At 40.4% G+C, this 19219-nt stretch overlaps 1 protein-coding gene across 1 annotated transcript in view; it reads left to right on the top strand.

The window, feature by feature from the left end:
• znf277 (zinc finger protein 277) overlaps positions 1 to 18523 on the top strand; it is a 68024-nt gene extending 49501 nt beyond the window's left edge. Inside the window, exons 10-12 of the mRNA XM_072552081.1 lie at positions 3834 to 3876; positions 5474 to 5648; positions 17537 to 18523. Coding sequence (XP_072408182.1) covers positions 3834 to 3876; positions 5474 to 5648; positions 17537 to 17720 — 402 coding nt within the window. The 3' untranslated portion in view covers positions 17721 to 18523. The remainder of the gene's footprint in view (positions 1 to 3833; positions 3877 to 5473; positions 5649 to 17536) is intronic.
• Positions 18524 to 19219: the final 696 nt, after the last annotated feature.

The following is a 19219-nucleotide window of genomic DNA, read 5'->3' as shown; positions in this document are numbered from 1 at the left end:
CAATTTAGAGGGAGTTATTTTCCAAAATCCCATCCATAATTAGAAAGCTTAGGCAGTGACACCCTTACCAAAATCCTGAACCAATCAAGACTTCCTTTACTGTAAGGGCCTCTGCTAACTACTGCTTTCAATCCAAACATATGCAAGGAAACCAAGGCCAAAATCCATGTCAAAGTTCACTTCATGCCCCAGTTAGAGAGAACGATAGTACTGAAAGTATACATTCTTATTATCAAGTTTTGCTCCTTAGTACTGTTGTATGGAAAATGGCATTCTGCCATTTGGAATTATGATATGAGCAACACATTCTCCTAGTCGAGGAAGAGGGCCTATAACGCCACTTCCCCTTCTGAAACCTAGCCTTTAACAGTTCAGTGAGCAACAACCTCCAGAGAGAATCTTCACTTTTTAATCTTTGGGGATCTTCCTATTTTCTAGTCATCCGATTTCAGGTTCATCATTTCATTTTCCAATGTTGTAACAGCAGACAATATTTAAAGTTTTCTCACAGCAAAGGCAAGCTCTCCCTTGATGTTGCGAATCCTGCTGGTAGCCTGATATTCTCACTGAATGACCCAGTCCAGGAAGATGGGAAAGGGTCACATGGACACCGAGAAGTAGGTGGAAGTCTAACACCAATGGAGCTTCCCTAACCCTACCTCAAACCCCACCCCCTTCCCATCAAAATAATAACTGCATCCCTGCGAGGGAAACAAAAATTAGCATATCCAGATCATACCCACTCAAGTGCCACACCTGTGACTACCTGAAAATACAGTAAGGAAAATTTGTTGTTTAAAAGATCTGTGGAAAGTGTAATTGTTGGTAAGAGTATTTGAAAAAGACTTTGTTTTAAGAGTTTTCACCAATTGTGACCCCCTGGCGTGTTAGCAGTACACCAGCAAAATTGGTAAAATAATACAGCACAGAAAAATTCTATTCAGCCCACCAAACCTGTACCAAGTCTTGAGACCACCTACTTAAACAATAGCAACATACTATAGATGCTGGAAACCTGCAATACAAACAAAAAGTGTTAGAGAAATTCAGCAGGTGTGATAGTATCTGTGGCTTGAGAAACAGTTGCCATAATGTTAATCATTGCCCAGCTGCACAGACCAAGAGAAAATAGACAATGACATTTGTCATGATTGGAACCAGTTGGATCTTATTGACTATGAGATTCTTGATTGGGGTTGTTAACCTCAGCCAATCGGCAAGCCCAGGGTGACCAATATAAACAGGGAATTAAATAAGCACTACCGCAGTTAGGCGGTAGTGTGGGGGTTTAAAAATATATATAAATATACATGGTTTTGATCCCAAAGAAAAAAAAAGAAAAAAAAAATAAACAGGGAATTCACTACCGCAGTTAGGCGGAAGTGTAGGGGTTAAATTTTTTAAAAAGATTAAGAAAAAAAAATAAGCAGGGAATTCACAACATGGGTGCTGGGGAAAATATAAGCACTACTGCAAGTTAGGCGGTAAGGAAAGAAAAAAAATATATAATCAGGAGATTAGAATCTCCTCCGTTAAGGGGACTGACTCTTTTTTTAAAAAAAAAATATGAACAGAGAATTCTGAATTTTCTCTCTTAAGGGACTGACTCCAGCTGACTGGCTACTATGCATATGTAAATAAAGGGTGACTTGGTGTCAGAATGCTGGCACCTGTGCAGTTATTTCAGATGCAAAGTAGAACACAGAATTCTTCCAAGGCGAGAAGCAAATTACTCTCAAGAAAAGATCATGTTTTTTCTGTCTGGAAAGTTTAGAGGGGACTGAATAGCTTTGAGACACTAAGGAGCCTGGTGATTTCCCAGAAGTGGCCAAAATGGATTTGATTTGGTTGGTCAGTTGAAAAGTTGCATCATCAGGACTGTGGTGACCCAAGAAAAAGAGGTTTCAGAGAGGTGTGCCGACGAAAATGATGCCCCCATGAAACATGCAAGTGAAAGCTGTTGTTGGAAAGGATTCCAGGCCTAATGTGTAGAATTTATAGAGACTATTTAAAATCATTTATACTTTTATTTGTAACTTCATTTGCCTGTCAATTCATGTTGATTTACTTTCATTTAAAGGAAAAAGGTGAAAAAATATGGAATCTTGTTGGTAATTTCTTCATTTGGGTGTCATTCAATGAATTTGGGTATTTTAGATTATGGACCCCAACATGGATCAAATAGTAGCTTATGGGCATGAACCTGGATGGCCTATCAATAGGAGAAAAATATTTAGCACATGAGAAAACTAAAATAGAAATACATAAATGGGTAAAATATATAATTAAAGCAGCTTACAATTTGAGATGTGTATTTGTATTCAATTCCATCCCCACTATAAAATTTGAATATCATTACAACACTATCACTTAATTTATAAAAGCAGTCTGTAAAATTGTTACGTATCTAGAATATCAATATTAATAACATTCAAGATATTTTGAAAAGGCCGGCAGATTGGGAGGGGATAGAGAGGATTTAATTAATAGTATTATGAATTACTTTTGAATTACTTTCTTTTAAGATTTAAGTCCACCTGAGTAGTGAAATGAAAGGTTCTCATGAGGATGTGGCAAATAGACCTTGTTCAATTTCAACCTAGTTTCTTTTGCAGCTTCAAACACTACCAAATAATTGTCCATAAATTCTTATCAAAACTGGGAGTCTCATCAGGAAGGAGCAGCGCTCCGAAAGCTAGTGTGTTTACAATTAAACCTATTGGACTATAACCTGGTGTTGTGTGATTTTTAACTTTGTGCATCCCAGTCCAACACCAGCATCTCCAAATCATAAACTCTTGGTCATCTTGTGCAGTAATAGAAATGTATCATTACTTCTAAATCGCAACATCTTGCATTTGAAATACAGGTGCAAAGAATTCTATTTAATTACTTGAAAACATCGCTAATTTAAGGATTTGAGAATTGTTCGGGTCATGACATTTTGATTCCTCTGGGCAAGCTGTGTCACAGGTCAGTAAGTGCAGCCCAAGCAGGTTATTTCACCTTCTTATTTTTCATGTATATCTTCCAGAAAGTGTTCAATACAAGGAAAGAATTGCCTGCACATTAGCTTGGAAAAATAATGCCAAATGAATGTGCACAAGTGAACTGTATTTTAGAACAACAATTTTTGGGCGGAAAGGAGAAGAACATAAATGGATAACACAAAGGACTGAAAGAATCTCTTCACTTCTTCCTGTTATTTTTACAAGATTGAAAGCCAGCACCAGTGATAGAACAAAGTAGAGAACACTATTCACTGAGAATTCAAGAATTGCATGGATTTTGTTACTCCTTAGGATGCAAGGCATCCACAAAACAGTCATAGTCCCATATTCAAAAATAACAAAATTCAAAAATAATCTTTAAAGATTATGCAATTTTAAAAATTCTTGTTAGAAATTATCTGTTTCTTGCCCTACAGATTCTGCCAGACTTGCTGAGCTTCTCCACTACTTTGTGCTTTCATTTTATTTTGTATCAGAACTTCTGTCCTTTTGAAATGTTAGACCTATGTTTGTTTGTGTGCTTAATGTCACATTATATTATTTTTTCTAAGGTTCATTAATAACCTTGTAGCTGGCTCCTTCATTTTGATACAGCAAACTATATGCTAATTGAGGTGTGATATATCTGCATGCTGAAAAAGACTTCAGATATTTGTTGTGACTATCAAGGCTGTTAAAAATATAGTAGTCAATACACTGCTCTCCCCCCCCCCCCCCCCCCCCCCCCATCCTCTTCTCCTTGTCATTGCCAGAATGTTATTACTGCAATTTTATTGTCAGCTTTGTTGATATTGACATTAAACTGCCTGCCCTATTTTGTAGGTAGCCCATCAATTTGACTTTCCAAAATTGAAGTCTGAAATGGGTATGTATGTATGGTTTTAGATCTATTATATTTACAAAAATTGTTCTTGATATACCAATGTCAATGGCAGAAAATATGTTGATGTAATGTCTTCAAAGGTAGAATACACATTTCCACCCACAATCTTCCCATACAGTGAATTCCTGACATCAAATGTAGGCATTTAGTGATCCTCAACAAGAAAGAGGAGATCAGTTGGCCACAATGCTCCAGCAATTTTTCTATTAGCCAAGAATGGAGGTTCTCAGAGCATCATCTTTTGCAGCAGCTAAAGACTTTCTGGCTGAAAAATAGAAGAATAAACAAAAATTGCAAAGGATAAATATTCAATTTAAAATTAGACTGATAAAATCCTTCTTTGCAATCTATTTTAACTGTGTAAACCAGCAATCTGTGATAAAGAGAAGTATGTGTGAGATGTTGGGTGGTGACTCATTTGAAGTCTGTGAATAATTTATAGTTCAGTGGGGTTTAACAGGAAAATGAAAGAAGTCCAGAAGCAATACTTGCTCCATGCAGCTGAGAACAGTTAGAATTCTGAGAAACTTGGGGACTGTATTTTCTTGGTGAAGCTAGCTATCAGCAAAAATAATGCAATTGTACCTGCAAGTAGGCGCTGGAGTGCAGTTTCATGCATCTCGTGGAATATCATCCTAAGAAAGGAGGGTGAAGTACCAGAACATGATCAGGCTTTCAGGAAGTCTGTGATGGAATGGTTTTTGAGGGAGCTTTGAAGCTTGATGTCCAAAAGAGAAGAAATTGAATCCCAGGTGGAATTTTGTCCATGATTCATTCATGTCTGCGAGGTTGCTGATAAAGGAGGTTAAAAATGTGTTCCTGGAAAAGTGCAGCAGGTCAGGCAGCATCAAAGGAACAGGTTGCTGATAAATCCATGGAATCTGTCTTGACTGAATATGTTTCTTGTTTTGGGGGGGTATCAACTAGTTTATGTATTTATGTCTGGTTAATTCTGGATGTTAGAGTAAGTTGTATATTGTTGCTTTGTAATACTATTCTAAATTTATATTAGTAAATTTTGTGTTTGTTTGTTCAAAACCATAGAATCATGTTTCTTTACCCTCTTCGTACCTGGATCTTACATCGTGTTAACATTTTCTTCTGAAAAATTACTGCTCCCTGGCACAATTGTAATGTAGATTTGGCAATCTGATTCACAAGACTGATAATATTTACAGAGATACAAATTTCCCAGTGTCTAACTCCAAGGATTGCACAGAAATATTTCTCATTTTAAGACTCTTACTGTAAAAACAAGTGAGTCAATAGTGGCAAAGTATTGATAGTGGGTAGTTTAAATACTAAGCGACAGCAACAGTGACCTCCATCCCACCGAATAACGCCATCTTATAAATTGATAAACTTAATCTCTGAAGGAAGCTATACAAAACAACATCTCAAATCTAAGAACATTATGAAACTAATTTGATGAGTCACTTGGTCTTTTTCTATAATTGATTTTCACATGTTTACTGCTATTTTGAGATGCATTATAACATTCTGTGACAATTTGGAGCTCGAATGTATTCTATCCTGAATACACTGAAAAAATGTTTTTTTTTCTCTCTATATTTCACAGGTTTAAATTTCTACCAACAGGTAAAATTAGTAAATTTTATCAGAAGAGAAATTCACCAGTGCCAATGCAATAAGTGTGGGGAAGCATTTAGCTCAAAAGCAGATGTTGTCAACCATATGACTGAGACAAACCACATTATGTCACTGCTAGACAGATCTGCCTGGGATCAGCCACAGTAAGTGTTAAATTAAAGTAGTTTAATCAGTTTCAAATACTGTGAATACATTTCCCCTATTGTTACCATATACTTAGTGCTGTTTGTTACCTGTATGTCAGTACACTGAATTCCTAATTTAAGGGTGTGTTTTTATCGTGGCAATGCTATTGCTTGTTGATCCAGAGGCTGGAAATGTAAATTTAAATTCAGTTAATGAAATAAAAACTTAATTAGATGAGTAAAGGTGGTCATGAAATTATTAGATTGTTGTACAATCCTAACAGATTTATGCTCTGATGTAGAAGGGATGACACCTCTACATATGAGATGGAGGTTTGGGGATGAAGATAAAAGCATGGAAGGGTAAGAGTAACACAAGGTGGGAGTTTGGGGTCATCAACAGCAATCGCCTGGTTTCCATGGTGTGTGGAAACATGCCTGGGCAAGGGGTTAAATGGGGAGATCAATATTTAGAGCGAGGGATCAGTGGGAATGTGGGGAAGGTCAAAGCTGACAAGATTGAAAGGAGGGCAACCAAATGTGTACATTTTGAGCTTTTACCAAAGGTAAGAAGCTGAGCCTGAATCTTTCTGCATGAAGTGTGACTACTGTTTTATCCAACTGGGATACAAATAACAAGTGTACAATGGTGATGAAAATAGCTACAATCACACCTGAATGGGAGGGTTAAGTACTTTGTGGGAGAGGGGGTGTCATTTTTGAACGATGTGAGGCCCTTCAAAGCATCATAACATTACACATACGCCCATACAATAGAGGTGGAAGTCTCTTAGGAACACTACCTGCCCTGTGTGAACTTTAGGCAGTGGACTACAAATCCTTGACCAAGCAATCTTCACCACACCTTCAGCATCAGAGATAACAGATAATGATTATGATGAGTAAGCAACATATTACAGTCTGGAAAGATGCATCCTAATTGTCCAAATTGCCAACATCTTCCCAGTTCTCATAGTCCTCGGGCTTTGAAGGAGTTCTTTGGGTTTCTCAAATCTTTAAGTTTTTTTTCATTTCTTGACAGGAAGCACAAAGCAATTAGTTCACAAATAATATGGTATCTGTGTTTATTGGTTAAAAACAACACCGTACAGTAACTGGTGAAGGAAAATAAAGTGGCTTTCTTCAGTCTTTAGATATTTTAGCAACGACACGCACACGCACACATCACCTGTCCTTTTTGGCAGTTTGAAAGTTTCTGCCACCAATGTGCTCACCCACAAGCTGTTCAGCTCCCCGGGTGTCAATTTGATAATTGTTGGTGGGTCAATGGCTTTTGCCACCCACAACTGGTTACAACTCTATAATCAAAAACTTGTTTTTGGCTGAATCGCACTTTGTCACAGACCCCTGGAGTTTCTTCTTAATCTTCCCCACTGCTTGCAAAGCAAGAATGCTTCTCTAATGATAAGAAAGTTAGCATTAAGGCGCTTTACCTGAATGCTCGTAGCATTCATAACAAAGCAGATGAACTAATGGCACAGATCATAGTGAATGATAATGATGTGGTAGGCATCACAGAGACTTGGTTACAGGGGGGTCAGGACTGGCAGTTAAACCTCCAAGGATTTTCAACTTATCGAAAGACAGGGAGGTCGGCAGAGGGGGTGGGGTTGCCTTGTTAGTTAAGAACAATATTAAATCTATGGCATTGAATGACATAGCGTCAGATGATGTGGAGTCTGTGTGGGTGGAATTGAGGAACCACAAAGGCAAAAAAACCATAATGGGAGTTGTGTACAGACCTCCTAACAGTGGTCAGGAGCAGGGACGCAACATGTACCGGGAAATAGAGAAAGCATGTCAGAAAGGCAAGGTCACGGTGATCATGGGAGACTTCAATATGCAGGTGGACTGGGTAAATAATGTTGCCAGTGGATCCAAAGAAAGGGAATTCATGGAATGCTTACAGGATGGCTTTTTGGAACAGCTTGTCATGGAGCCCACAAGGGAGCAGGCTATTCTGGACCTAGTGCTTTGCAATGAACCAGACTTTATAAAAGATCTTAAAGTAAGGGAACCCTTAGGAAGCAGCGATCATAATATGGTAGAGTTCAGTCTGGAGTTTGAAAGAGAGAAGGCAAAATCGGATGTAATGGTGTTACAGTTAAATAAAGGTGATTACGAGGGCATGAGAGAGGAACTGACAAAAATAGACTGGAAGCAGAGGCTTGCAGGGAAGACAGTAGGGCAAAAATGGCAGGAGTTTGTGGGTATAATTAAGGACACTGTACAGAGGTTCATCACCAAGAAAAGATAGATTATCCAGGGAGGGATTAGACAGCCATGGCTGACAAAGGAAGTCAGGAAATGTATTAAAGAAAAAGAGAGATCCTATAAAGTGGCCAAGAGCAGTGGGAAATCAGAAGATTGGAAAGGCTACAAAAACAAACAGAGGATAACAAAGAGAGTAATAAGAAAGGAGAGGATCAAATATGAAGGTAGGCTAGCTAGTAATATTAGAAATGATAGTAAAAGTTTCTTTCAATACATAAGAAACAAATGACAGACAAAAGTAGACATTGGGCCACTTCAAACTGATGCTGGAAGCCTAGTGATGGGAGATAAGGAAATAGTAGGAGAATTTAACAAGTACTTTGCGTCAGTTTTCACAGTGGAAGACAGGAGTAATATCCCAACAATTAAAGGGAGTCAGGAGGCTGAGTTGAGTATGGTTGTCATTACAAAAGAGATAGTGCTAGAAAAGCTAAAAAGTCTTAAAATTGATAAATCTCCTGGCCCCGATGGGATACATCCTGGAGTTCTGATAGAGGTGGCTGAGGAAATAGCAGAGGCATTGGTTGAGATCTTTCAAGAGTCACTGGAGTCACGGAAAGTCCCGGATGATTGGAGGATCGCTGTTGTAACCCCATTGTTCAAGAAAGGATCAAGACAAAAGATGGAAAATTATAGGCCAATTAGCCTAACCTCGGTTGTTGGTAAAATTCTAGAATCCATCATTAAGGATGAGGTTTCTAAATTCTTAGAAGAGCAGAGTCTGATTAGAACAAGTCAACATGGATTTAGTAAGGGGAGGTCATGCCTGACAAACCTGTTGGTATTCTTTGAAGAGGTGACAAGTAGGTTAGACCAGGGAAACCCAGTGGATGTGGTCTATCTAGACTTCCAAAAGGCCTTTGATAAGGTGCCACACGGGAGGCTGCTGAGCAAGGTGAGGGCCCATGGTGTTCGAGGTGAGCTACTGGTATGGATTGAGGATTGGCTGTCTGACAGAAGGCAGAGAGTTGGGATAAAAGGTTCTTTTTCGGAATGGCAGCCGGTGACGAGCAGTGTCCTGCAGGGTTCAGTGTTGGGGCCACAGCTGTTCGCATTATATATTAATGATCTGGATGAAGGGACTGGGGGCATTCTAGCGAAGTTTGCCGATGATACGAAGTTAGGTGGACAGGCAGGTAGTACTGAGGAAGTGGGGAGGCTGCAGAAGGATCTAGACAGTTTGGGAGTGTGGTCCAGGAAATGGCTGATGGAATTCAACGTGAACAAATGCGAGGTCTTGCACTTTGGCAAAAAGAATAAAAGCACAGACTACTCTCTAAACGGTGAGAAAATTCGTAAAGCCAAAGTACAAAGGGATCTGGGAGTGCTAGTCGAGGATTCTCTAAAGGTCAACATGCAGGTTGAGTCTGTAATTAAGAAAGCGAATGCAATGTTGTCACTTATCTCAAGAGGGAATAAAAAAACACCATTGTGCTACTGAGACTTGATAAAGCTCTGGTTAGGCCCCATTTGGAGTACTGTGTCCAGTTTTGGTCCCCACACCTCAGGAAGGACATACTGGCACTGGAACGTGTCCAGCGGAGATTCACACGGATGATCCCTGGAATGGTAGGTCTAACATATATGAGGAACGGTTGAGGATCCTGGGATTGTATTCATTGGAGTTTAGAAGAGTAAGGGGAGACTTAATAGAGACGTACAAGATAATACATGGCTTTGAAAGGGTGGATGCTAGGAAATTGTTTCCGTTAGGTGAGGAGACTAGGACCCGTGGACACAGCCTTAGAATTAGAGGGGGTAAATTCAGAACAGAAGTGCTGAGACATTTCTTCAGCCAGAGAGTGGTGGGCCTGTGGAATTCATTGCCGCAGAGTGCAGTGGAGGCCGGGACGCTAAATGTCTTCAAGGCAGAGATTGATAGATTCTTGTTGTCTCGGGGAATTAAGGGCTACGGGGAGAATGCGGGTAAGTGGAGTTGAAGTGCCCAGCAGCCATGAATGAATGGCGGAGTGGACTCGATGGGCCGAATGGCCTTACTTCCACTCCTATGTCTTATGGTCTTAACACACTCACTGAGTTTCAGTAGCTTGTTTTTCAAAAGTGCAATAATTCTTTCCTTTATTTTGAAAAACAGCCCTATTCCTAGTTGAATGTGCATTCAACAATAAAGAAAAACCTAAAGATATCTTTTTTACAATTTAAATGAAGTTATTATTTGCTGAAACTATAGGCTTAAACTTCCCTGGAATTGGTTTCTGGTCTCTGACAGTCCTCAAACAGTAATATTCCTTCCTTGATCACCTGTGGAAACATGGCAGTGATATGTCCACCGGCATGTGTTCCTGACTGTAATCTTACCAAGCTATCCATTTAAGTGTCATCAGTATCTGAGCTGGTGGAGAGTGCAAAAGGCAGCCTGTAAGGAGTCTGTGGCTTCTTGCTCAGAGGTAGAGGAAGAGAATGTGTTTCAGGGCTGATGAGCACCACCAAAACAGTGCAAATGTCATTAGAACCTGGAGGAGACAAAAGAGAGAATGTGTCACCAACAAAGGGTAAACAAAGGCGCATCTTCAGAGTGCATTCATAGTGGTGGTAATGGGGCAGTAGCACAGCAAATGGGCAATGCTCCTCACTTGGTTGTTAGGACATGGAGGTTTTGGCATCATGGTTTGAACAGTCACAGTCCTCACCAGCCAGGATCCTGTACTCCATAGGAAGTGAGGAGCCAAATGTTGGATACCCCACCCGATATCTTGGCTGTCTCCTCTCATTTATAGGCAATTTTCTCCTAGAATGAAACATAAGGAGGGATTGAGTGTGATGAAAATGACTGGCACAACTGTTCATGCTGGTGGGGACAGGCGATGTGGTGATCCAAGTGAGTGAGTAGGCACTGCACATGCCATGCATGATTAGTACTGTGGGGGCAATTCAGTGGCTGAGAGTAACAAAAGGAAGATGTTTCATGTGAGAGTGGTAGATTGTAAGCCTTGGTGGGAGGTACGTACACAAAGAGCAGGAAGTGGTGCATAGATAATGATGTGAGTTTGAGAAGATTGCATGAGAAAACTCACTAGGCCACACTGAGAGACACCCCTCTAATCAACTCGTCAAAATGACGCTTAGTTGATTTCTAGGAAGATTCAGCCCTTTGAGATTTTTTAAAAATTCATTCAGGATGCTCAGGCAGTGTTTATCACCCATCTCAAATTATCCAGGGGGCAGTTAAGAGTCATTGCTGTGGGTCTGGAGTCACATTTTGTTCAGATCAGGTAAGGATGGCATTAGTGAACAAGATGGGTTTTTCCAACAATTGGCAGTTGTTTCATGGTCACCATTCGAACCATAATTCTAGATTTTTGTTTGCCTCAAATTCCACTGTCTGCTATGATGCAATTTGAACCCGGGTCCCCAGAATGTTGCCTGGATCCCTGGATTAACACTCTAGTGATAATATCACTAGACCATCGCCTCACCTGTGATTGCAGAGTGGACAAGTAATTGTGCAGCAACTAGACAATTCAAGGTATCCGAGAAAGACATGATAGATTGGAGAATCTCCACATAGGCAGGCACTTAAGAATAAATGAGCAAAGCCTAACATGGCCACAGTTGGAAGTCAAAGTTGCAAAACATGCAAGGCAAATCGCCAGAATGAACTTTCAGCTTCTCATATCTCTGAATCATCAACCTGAAACAAACAAGCAAGATAAGCATTGCAGCTTTCAGCGCCAGCCCTGGATGATTGGATTAGCTTAGATTAGATTACTTACAGTGTGGAAACAGGCCCTTCAGCCCAACAAGTCCACACCGACCCGCTGAAGCGCAACCCACCTATACCCCTACATTTACCCCTTTTTACCTAACACTACGGGCAATTTAGCATGGCCAATTCACCTGACCTGCACATCTTTGGATTGTGGGAGGAAACCGGAGCACCCGGAGGAAACCCACGCAGACACGGGGAGAATGTGCAAACTCCACACAGTCAGTCGCCTGAGTCGGGAATTGAACCCGGGTCTCTGGCACTGTGAGGCAGCACTGTGCCACCGTGCCGCCCACCTGTGTGACAGGAAACGTGTGTGACAGGAAACAATTTGGCATTGTGACCAAACAAACCAAAATTATACTAACTAAATTTTGTAACAAATAATTTTTAAAATTTTAAAAATAACAACATAAGAAATCAGAACCAATCAGTCGGCCATGCGGACCCTTAAGCCTTCCCCACCAAGGTGTTAGTGAAACCGCATCTTGTGCACCATGTAGATTACCTTATGAGGAAAGGCTAGACAGGCTAGGCCTGTATCCTCGAGTTCAGAAGAATCCGGGGTGACTTGATTGAAAATAAAATCCTAAGGGCACTTAATCATGAAGATGTTAAAAGGAAGTTTCCTAGTGTGAGGGGTTCTGGAACTACACATCTGGGATGTGATCAGATTATGTAGCATTGGCTATGTTGTTATTGAAGTTCGATTGCAAAACATATGATAAGTTGGTTTAACCAGCCTTTGGTTGTTGGATGTCCCTCTGAACAAGTCATTCAAGAATAGCATGAAGAAAAAGTGGAAAGACCAGATGATCTGCTTTCATACTCATCCTTGCACATCAACTGTAACTCAATCTAGAGTATTGTAAAACTACAATTTAACCCAGAAATGAGATGTGGTCCAAATTGGAAACTAAGAATTGTGATAAAGAGGAAGTAGTAGAAAACATTGTGGAGTAACAATTCGAAAAACAGGAGAAGTGAAAATTATAATTATAGTTAGCCCTGTAAACTTTGGGGTAGTACTTAAGACTTTCGTGATTGAGGCTAATGCTGAATGATCACTTGAAAGGCCTGGATTTGGATTAGAAAGTAAACAAGACAGGAAGTTATTTGGATGGAACTGAGAAATAAGAAAGGGATGATCACCTTATTGGGATTGTATTATAGACTCCCTAATAGTTAGAGGGAAATTTGAGAAACAAACTTGTCAGGCGGTCTCAGCTATCTGTAAGAATAATAGGGTGGTTATGGTAGGGGCTTTTAACTTTCCAAACATAGACTGGAACTGCCATAGTGTTAAGGGTTTAGATGGAGAGGAATTTAAGTGTGTACAAGAAATTTTCTATTTCAGTATATGGATGTACCTACTAGAGAAGGTGCCAAACTTGACCTACTCTTGGGAAATACGGCAAGGCAGGTGATTGAGGTGTCAGTGGGGGAGCACTTTGGGACCAGCGACCATAAGTCTATTAGATTTAAAATAGTGATGGAAAAGGATAGACCAGATTTAACAGTTGAAGTTCTAAATTGGAGAAAGGCCAATTTTGACAGCCGACTTTCGAAAGCTGTTTGGGGGCAGATGTTTGCAGGTAAAGGGACGGCTGGAAAATGGGAAACCATCAGAAATGAGATCATGAGAATCCAGAGAAAGGATATTCCTGTTAGGATGAAAGGAAAGGCTGGTAGGTATAGGGAATGCTGGATGACTAAAGAAATTGAGGGTTAGTTAAGAAAAAGAAGGTAGCATATACCAGATACAAACAGGATAGATCAAGTGAATCCTAAGAAGAGTATAAAGGAAGTAGGAGTATACTTAACAGGGAAATCAGGAGGGCAAAAAGGGGACATGAGATAGCTTTGGCAAATAGAATTAAGGAAAATCCAAAGGGTTTTTACAAATATATTAAGGACAAAAGGGTAACTAGGGAGAGATTAGAGCCCCTCAGAGATCAGCAAGGGGACCTTTGAGTGGAGCCACAGAAAATGGGGGAGATACTAAATGAGTATTTACTGTGGAAAAGGATATGGAAGATATAGACTGTAGGGAAATAAATGGTGACACCTTGTAAAATGTCCAGATAACAGAGAAGGAAGTGCTGGATGTCTTGAAACAGGTAAAGGTGGATAAATCCCCAGGACTTGATCAGGTATACCCTAGAACTCTGTGGGAAGCTAGAGAAGTGATTACTGGGCCTCTTGCTGAGATATTTGTATCATCGATAGTCACAGGTGAGGTGCCGGAAGGCTGGAGGTTGGTTAACATGATGCCACTGTTTAAGAAGGGTGTAAAGGACAAGCCAGGGAACTACAGACCAATAAGCCTGATGTCGGTGGTGGGCAGTTGTTGGAGGGAATCCTGAGGGACAGGATGCACATGTATTTGGAAAGGCAAGGATTGATTAGGGATAGTCAACATGGCTTTGTGCATGGGAAATCATGACTCACAAACTTGATTTGAGTTTTTTGAAGTAGTAACAAAGAGGATTGATGAGGGTAGAGTGGTAGATGTGATCTATGTTAGATTCTCTACAGTGTGGAAACAAATCCTTTGGCCCGACAAATCCACACCGACCCTCAGAAGAGTAACCACCCAGACCCATTTTCCTCTGACTAATGCACCTAACAATATGGGCAATTTAGCTTTGCCAATTCACCTGACCTGCACGTCTTTGGAATGTGGGAGGAAACCGGAGCACCCAGAGGAAACCCACACAGACACAAGGAGAACGTGCAAACTCCACACAGACAGTCACTCAAGGCTGGAATTGAACCTATGACTCTGGTACTGTGAGGCAGTAGTGCTAGCCACTGTGCTGCCCTTCAGTAAGGTGTTCGACAAGGTTCCCATGAGAGACTGATTAGCAAAGTTAAATCTCATGGAATACAGGGAGAACTGGCCATTTGGATACAGAACTGGTTCAAAGGTAGAAGACAGAGGGTGGTGGTGGAGGGTTGTTTTTCAGACTGGAGGCCTGTGACCAGTGGAGTGCCACAAGGATCGGTGCTGGGTCCACTACTTTTTGTCATTTACATAAATGATTTGGATGCGAGCATAAGAGGTACAGTTAGTAAGTTTGCAGATGACACCAAAATTGGGGGTGTAGTGGACAGCGAAGAGGGATACCTCCGATTACAACAGGATCTTCACCAGATGGGCCAATGGGCTGAGAAGTGGCAGATGGAGTTTAATTCAGATAAATGCGAGGTGCTGCATTTTGGGAAGGCAAATCTTAGCAGGACTTAAACACTTAATGGTAAGGTCCTAGGCAGTGTTGCTGAACAAAGAGACCTTGGAATGCAGGTTCCTAGCTCCTTGAAAGTGGAGTCGCAGGTAGATAGGATAGTGAAGAAGGCGTTTGGTATGCTTTCTTTTATTAGTCAGAGTATTGAGTACAGGAGTTGGGAGGTCATGTTGCAGCTGTACAGGACTTTGGTTAGGCCACTGTTGGAATATTGCATGCAGTTCTGGTCTCCTTCCTATAGGAAAGATGTTGTGAAACTTGAAAGGGTTCAGAAAAGATTTACAAGGATGTTGCCAGGGTTGGAGGATTTGAGCTATAGGGAGAGGCTGAACAGGCTGGGGCTGTTTGCCCTGAAGCGTCGGAGGCTGAGGGGTGACCTTATAGAGGTTTACAAAATTATGAGGGGCATGGATAGGGTAAATAGACAAAGTCTTTTTCCTGGGGTCAGGTAGTCCAGAACTAGAGGGCATAGGTTTAGGGTGAGAAGGAAAAGATATAAAAGAGACCTAAGGGGCAACCTTTTCACACAGAGGGTAGTGCGTGTATGGAATGAGCTGCCAGAGGAAGTGGTGGAGGCTGGTACAATTGCAACATTTAAAAGGCATTTGGATGGGTATATGAATAGGAAGGGTTTGGAGGGATATGGGCCGGGTGCTGGCAGGTGGGACTAGATTGGGTTGGGATATTTGGTCGGCATGGACGGGTTGGACCGTAGGGTCTGTTTCCATGCTGTACATCTCTATGACTCTATGACGGATCTGACCCAAGACAATTCCGACCAATGTATCAGAATCCTTAGAGAAAAGTACATGTCTTTCTAATAGCTTACAAAAATTTGAAGTTAGCATTTGACAATTTCATGTAAAAGGTGGAGGATTTCTAAGTACTTTTTTTAGGGCATGTAATCATAAGATATTTGTTCTTCCACACAAGTCATGTCCAGCAGAATAAAACAAGAAAGAAATCAATTCCCATTCAGGGCACTGTTCTTACAGAATGGTTAAATTGAAGGAATGCTCCAGTGACTTGATTGTATTCAAATAATCCAAGAGTTTTGTACTAATTTTCTTGTTGCTGTGATGTTTCAGTTATTCATTAACTTCATGAATAAATAAACTCAGCAATGAAGGCAAATTAGCTATAATAAATTAAACTGAACATTTCATGCCTCATGTTTTACAGCTATGTGTATATTTTATATGTTAAGTATTGAACTACTTCCAAATGATACAAGTTAAGATGTATCGCTACAGTGGTGACAGACTCTCATAGATGTTAGAACATGGAACAGTACAGCCCATAATGTTATGCCGAGCACTTAATCTAAGATCAACCTAACTTACACATACTTCCATTTACTGTCGTTCATGTGCTCATCCAGCAGTCGCTTAAGTGTCCCTAACATCTCTGACTCTACTACCACTGCTGACAGTGCATTCCATGCACTCACCACTCTGTGTAAAGAACCCAACTTTGACATCTCCCCCTATACCTTCCTCCAATCACCATAAAATTATGACCCCTCATCCCAGCCACTTCTGCTCTGGGGAAAGGTCTCTGGCTATGTACTCTCATTATCTATGCCTCTGACTACTTTTTACACCTGTATCAAGTCACTCTTCCTCCTCCTCCTCCTCTTCAGTGTGAAAAACCCTAGCTCACTCAGCCTCTGTTCATCAAGAAAGCCCTCCAATCCAGACAGTATCCTAGTAAGTCTCCTCTGCATCCTCTCTGATGCATCCAAATCCTCCTACAATGAGGCGACCAGAACTGGACACACTATTCCAAGAGTGGTTTAACCAGGGTTTTATAGAGCTGCAGAAAGACCTCATAGCTCTTAAACTCAATCCCCCTGTTAACAAAACCCAAAACACAATACGCCCTTTTAACAACCCGATCAAACTTTGGTGGTAACTTTAAGGATCTATGGATATCTACACTATCTACAGCACCACCGACCTTTGTGTCATCGGCAAACCTACTAACCCACTCTTCCACTTTTTCATCCAAGTAATTTATAAAAACTGCAAAGAGCAGAGGCCCAAGAACAGATCCCTGCGGGACACCACTGGCTATCAAACTCCAGGTGGAGTACTTTCCATCCACTACCACTCGCTGTCGTCGTTTGGCCTGCCAATACTGTATCCAGACAGCCATATTTCCCTCTATCCCATAACTCCTAACTTGCTGAATGAGCCTTCCATGGGGAATCTTATCAACTGCCTTACTGAAATCCACATACACCATATCCACTGATCGACCTTCATCAACTTGTCTCGTCACATCCTCAAAGAACTCCATAAAGCCCTCACAAAGCAAAGCCATGCTGACTATCTTTAATCAAACTATGTTTGTCCAAATAGTCATAAATTCTATCTCTGAGTCCTTTCCTGTACCTTGCTTACCACAGATATAAGACTGACGAGTCTGTAATTCCCAGGGATTTCCCTATTCCCCTTCTTGAACAGAGGAACAACATTCGCCTCCTTCCTAAGTTATTTCATAGAATTTCAAAATTGGTTTACATTCAATACCTTTGAAAAAACTACTTTGTTCACCATATATCGTTCACAGTTGTTAATTTTGCACATCTTGGTTTAATGTTAATTCATGCAATCATGTTGTTTCTGTTTTAGGTATTTTTTTCCTACTTATGAAAATGATGCTCTTCTTTGCTCCTTATCTGACTGGGAGAGTGAATCTATGGATGACAACCAAGCGACAAATGTTCCTGTCATTGCAGAAGATATTTCAAACTTGCAAGCTTTGAAAGAAAGTAGCATTTTAAATTGTTTGCGCAACCCAGATACCAAGAACTAATACTCGTTCTTTCTCTAAACAAAGAGAACCATCATTTCGTGAATTCACCAGTGGCAGCTTATATTATTCTTTTGCTATAACTAGACAACATCAATTGTCCGAGTCCAGAGGAATCTCTATTATCTCAAGAACACAGGCGGGCAGGATTTCATTCAGTCAATTGAATGCTGAATAACATAGTTTAGCCAAGCGTCGGGACCTTGTGATCTTACTGGATAATCCAATGCCGGATAATCAAGGTTCCTCTGTACTTGTATGATTTGACTGTGATTAGCTCATTTAGTTAATCTGCTCAGCAAAACTGAGGTACTCTGGTGGTGCTCCTGCTGAACATCCAGGTGCTTGGAGCTCATCAGATAATTCATAAGCAAAAAAATTTTACTTGGGATATAATCATGACATTCTGCTGGTCTTGAGCTACTTGGTTTAGACCGGAACAAAACATTTTACAAATAATCAAATTATTTCAAATTTGTCAGATCTTTTAATCTTCCCCATTGGTTTTGTGAATTGTTTTCTTTCGCACTATATATGTCTAATTGAGATTTAATATAAAAGAGTGATCTAGCCAGTGAGAAAGCATTCAAAGTATGTTTCTGAACTGCTAACATTGAAATGAAGAATTCATTTTTGAAATTTCTGAAGAAGGTTTGGGAGGACTTGAAACATAAAATCGGTTTCTCTCTACAAAAGCTGCTGCCAGAACTGCTGAACTTCTCCAGCATTTTTATTTTTATTGCTTATTGTTTTGTTTTTGTTGAACAGTTTATTGACTTGGCCAATAAATTACTTTTGACAACTGAGTATTTCCTTAAACATGGCAGCATTCGGTTTAGTTTGGTTTGTGATTTTTAGCTTATTGGTTAACATCTGCATAAACTCCTCATAAGTAGCAAAGTTGTTAACTCATTTAAGATGATGTTTAAAATATTCCACACAATCATAAGTAAACTTGAGAAAAGTTGGAACACTTTTACACCCAGAATGTAGAATGACAGTAAAGTTTAATTACAGTAGAAGACTATTTTCCAAACTATTTAAAAGTGTACCATTACAACATTGGCAGCTGTGCTGTGGCATTCTGGAAATGAACAAGGGAAGTGACTAATGGGCACATTACCCCAAAATAAAAGTTGCTCTTTGAAAGAATTGATTAACAAAAGGACAAAAGTAAGATATCCATTGGAAGGTTAACTTATTTATTGTGTATTCATATTAGTTTAAGAAAGAATAACCTCAAATGCAGGTTTTGAATTTTTGATTAGATTAGATTAGATTAGATTCCCTACAGTGTGGAAACAGGCCATTCAGCCCAACAAGTCCACACCGACCCTCCGAAGAGTAACCCACCCAGACCCATTTTCCCTCTGACTAATGCACCTAATACTATGGGCAATTTAGCTTGGCCAATTCACCTAACCTGCACATCTTTTGGATTGTGGGAGGAAACCAGAGCACCTGGAGGAAACCCACACAGACACAGGGAGAATGTGCAAACT

This window comes from Chiloscyllium punctatum, chromosome 32 (genome assembly GCF_047496795.1).
Source record: "Chiloscyllium punctatum isolate Juve2018m chromosome 32, sChiPun1.3, whole genome shotgun sequence".
Lineage (NCBI taxonomy): Eukaryota > Metazoa > Chordata > Chondrichthyes > Orectolobiformes > Hemiscylliidae > Chiloscyllium > Chiloscyllium punctatum.
The sequence above is the reverse complement of the archived record's forward strand: the minus strand, read 5'-3'. Positions and strand labels throughout refer to the sequence as shown.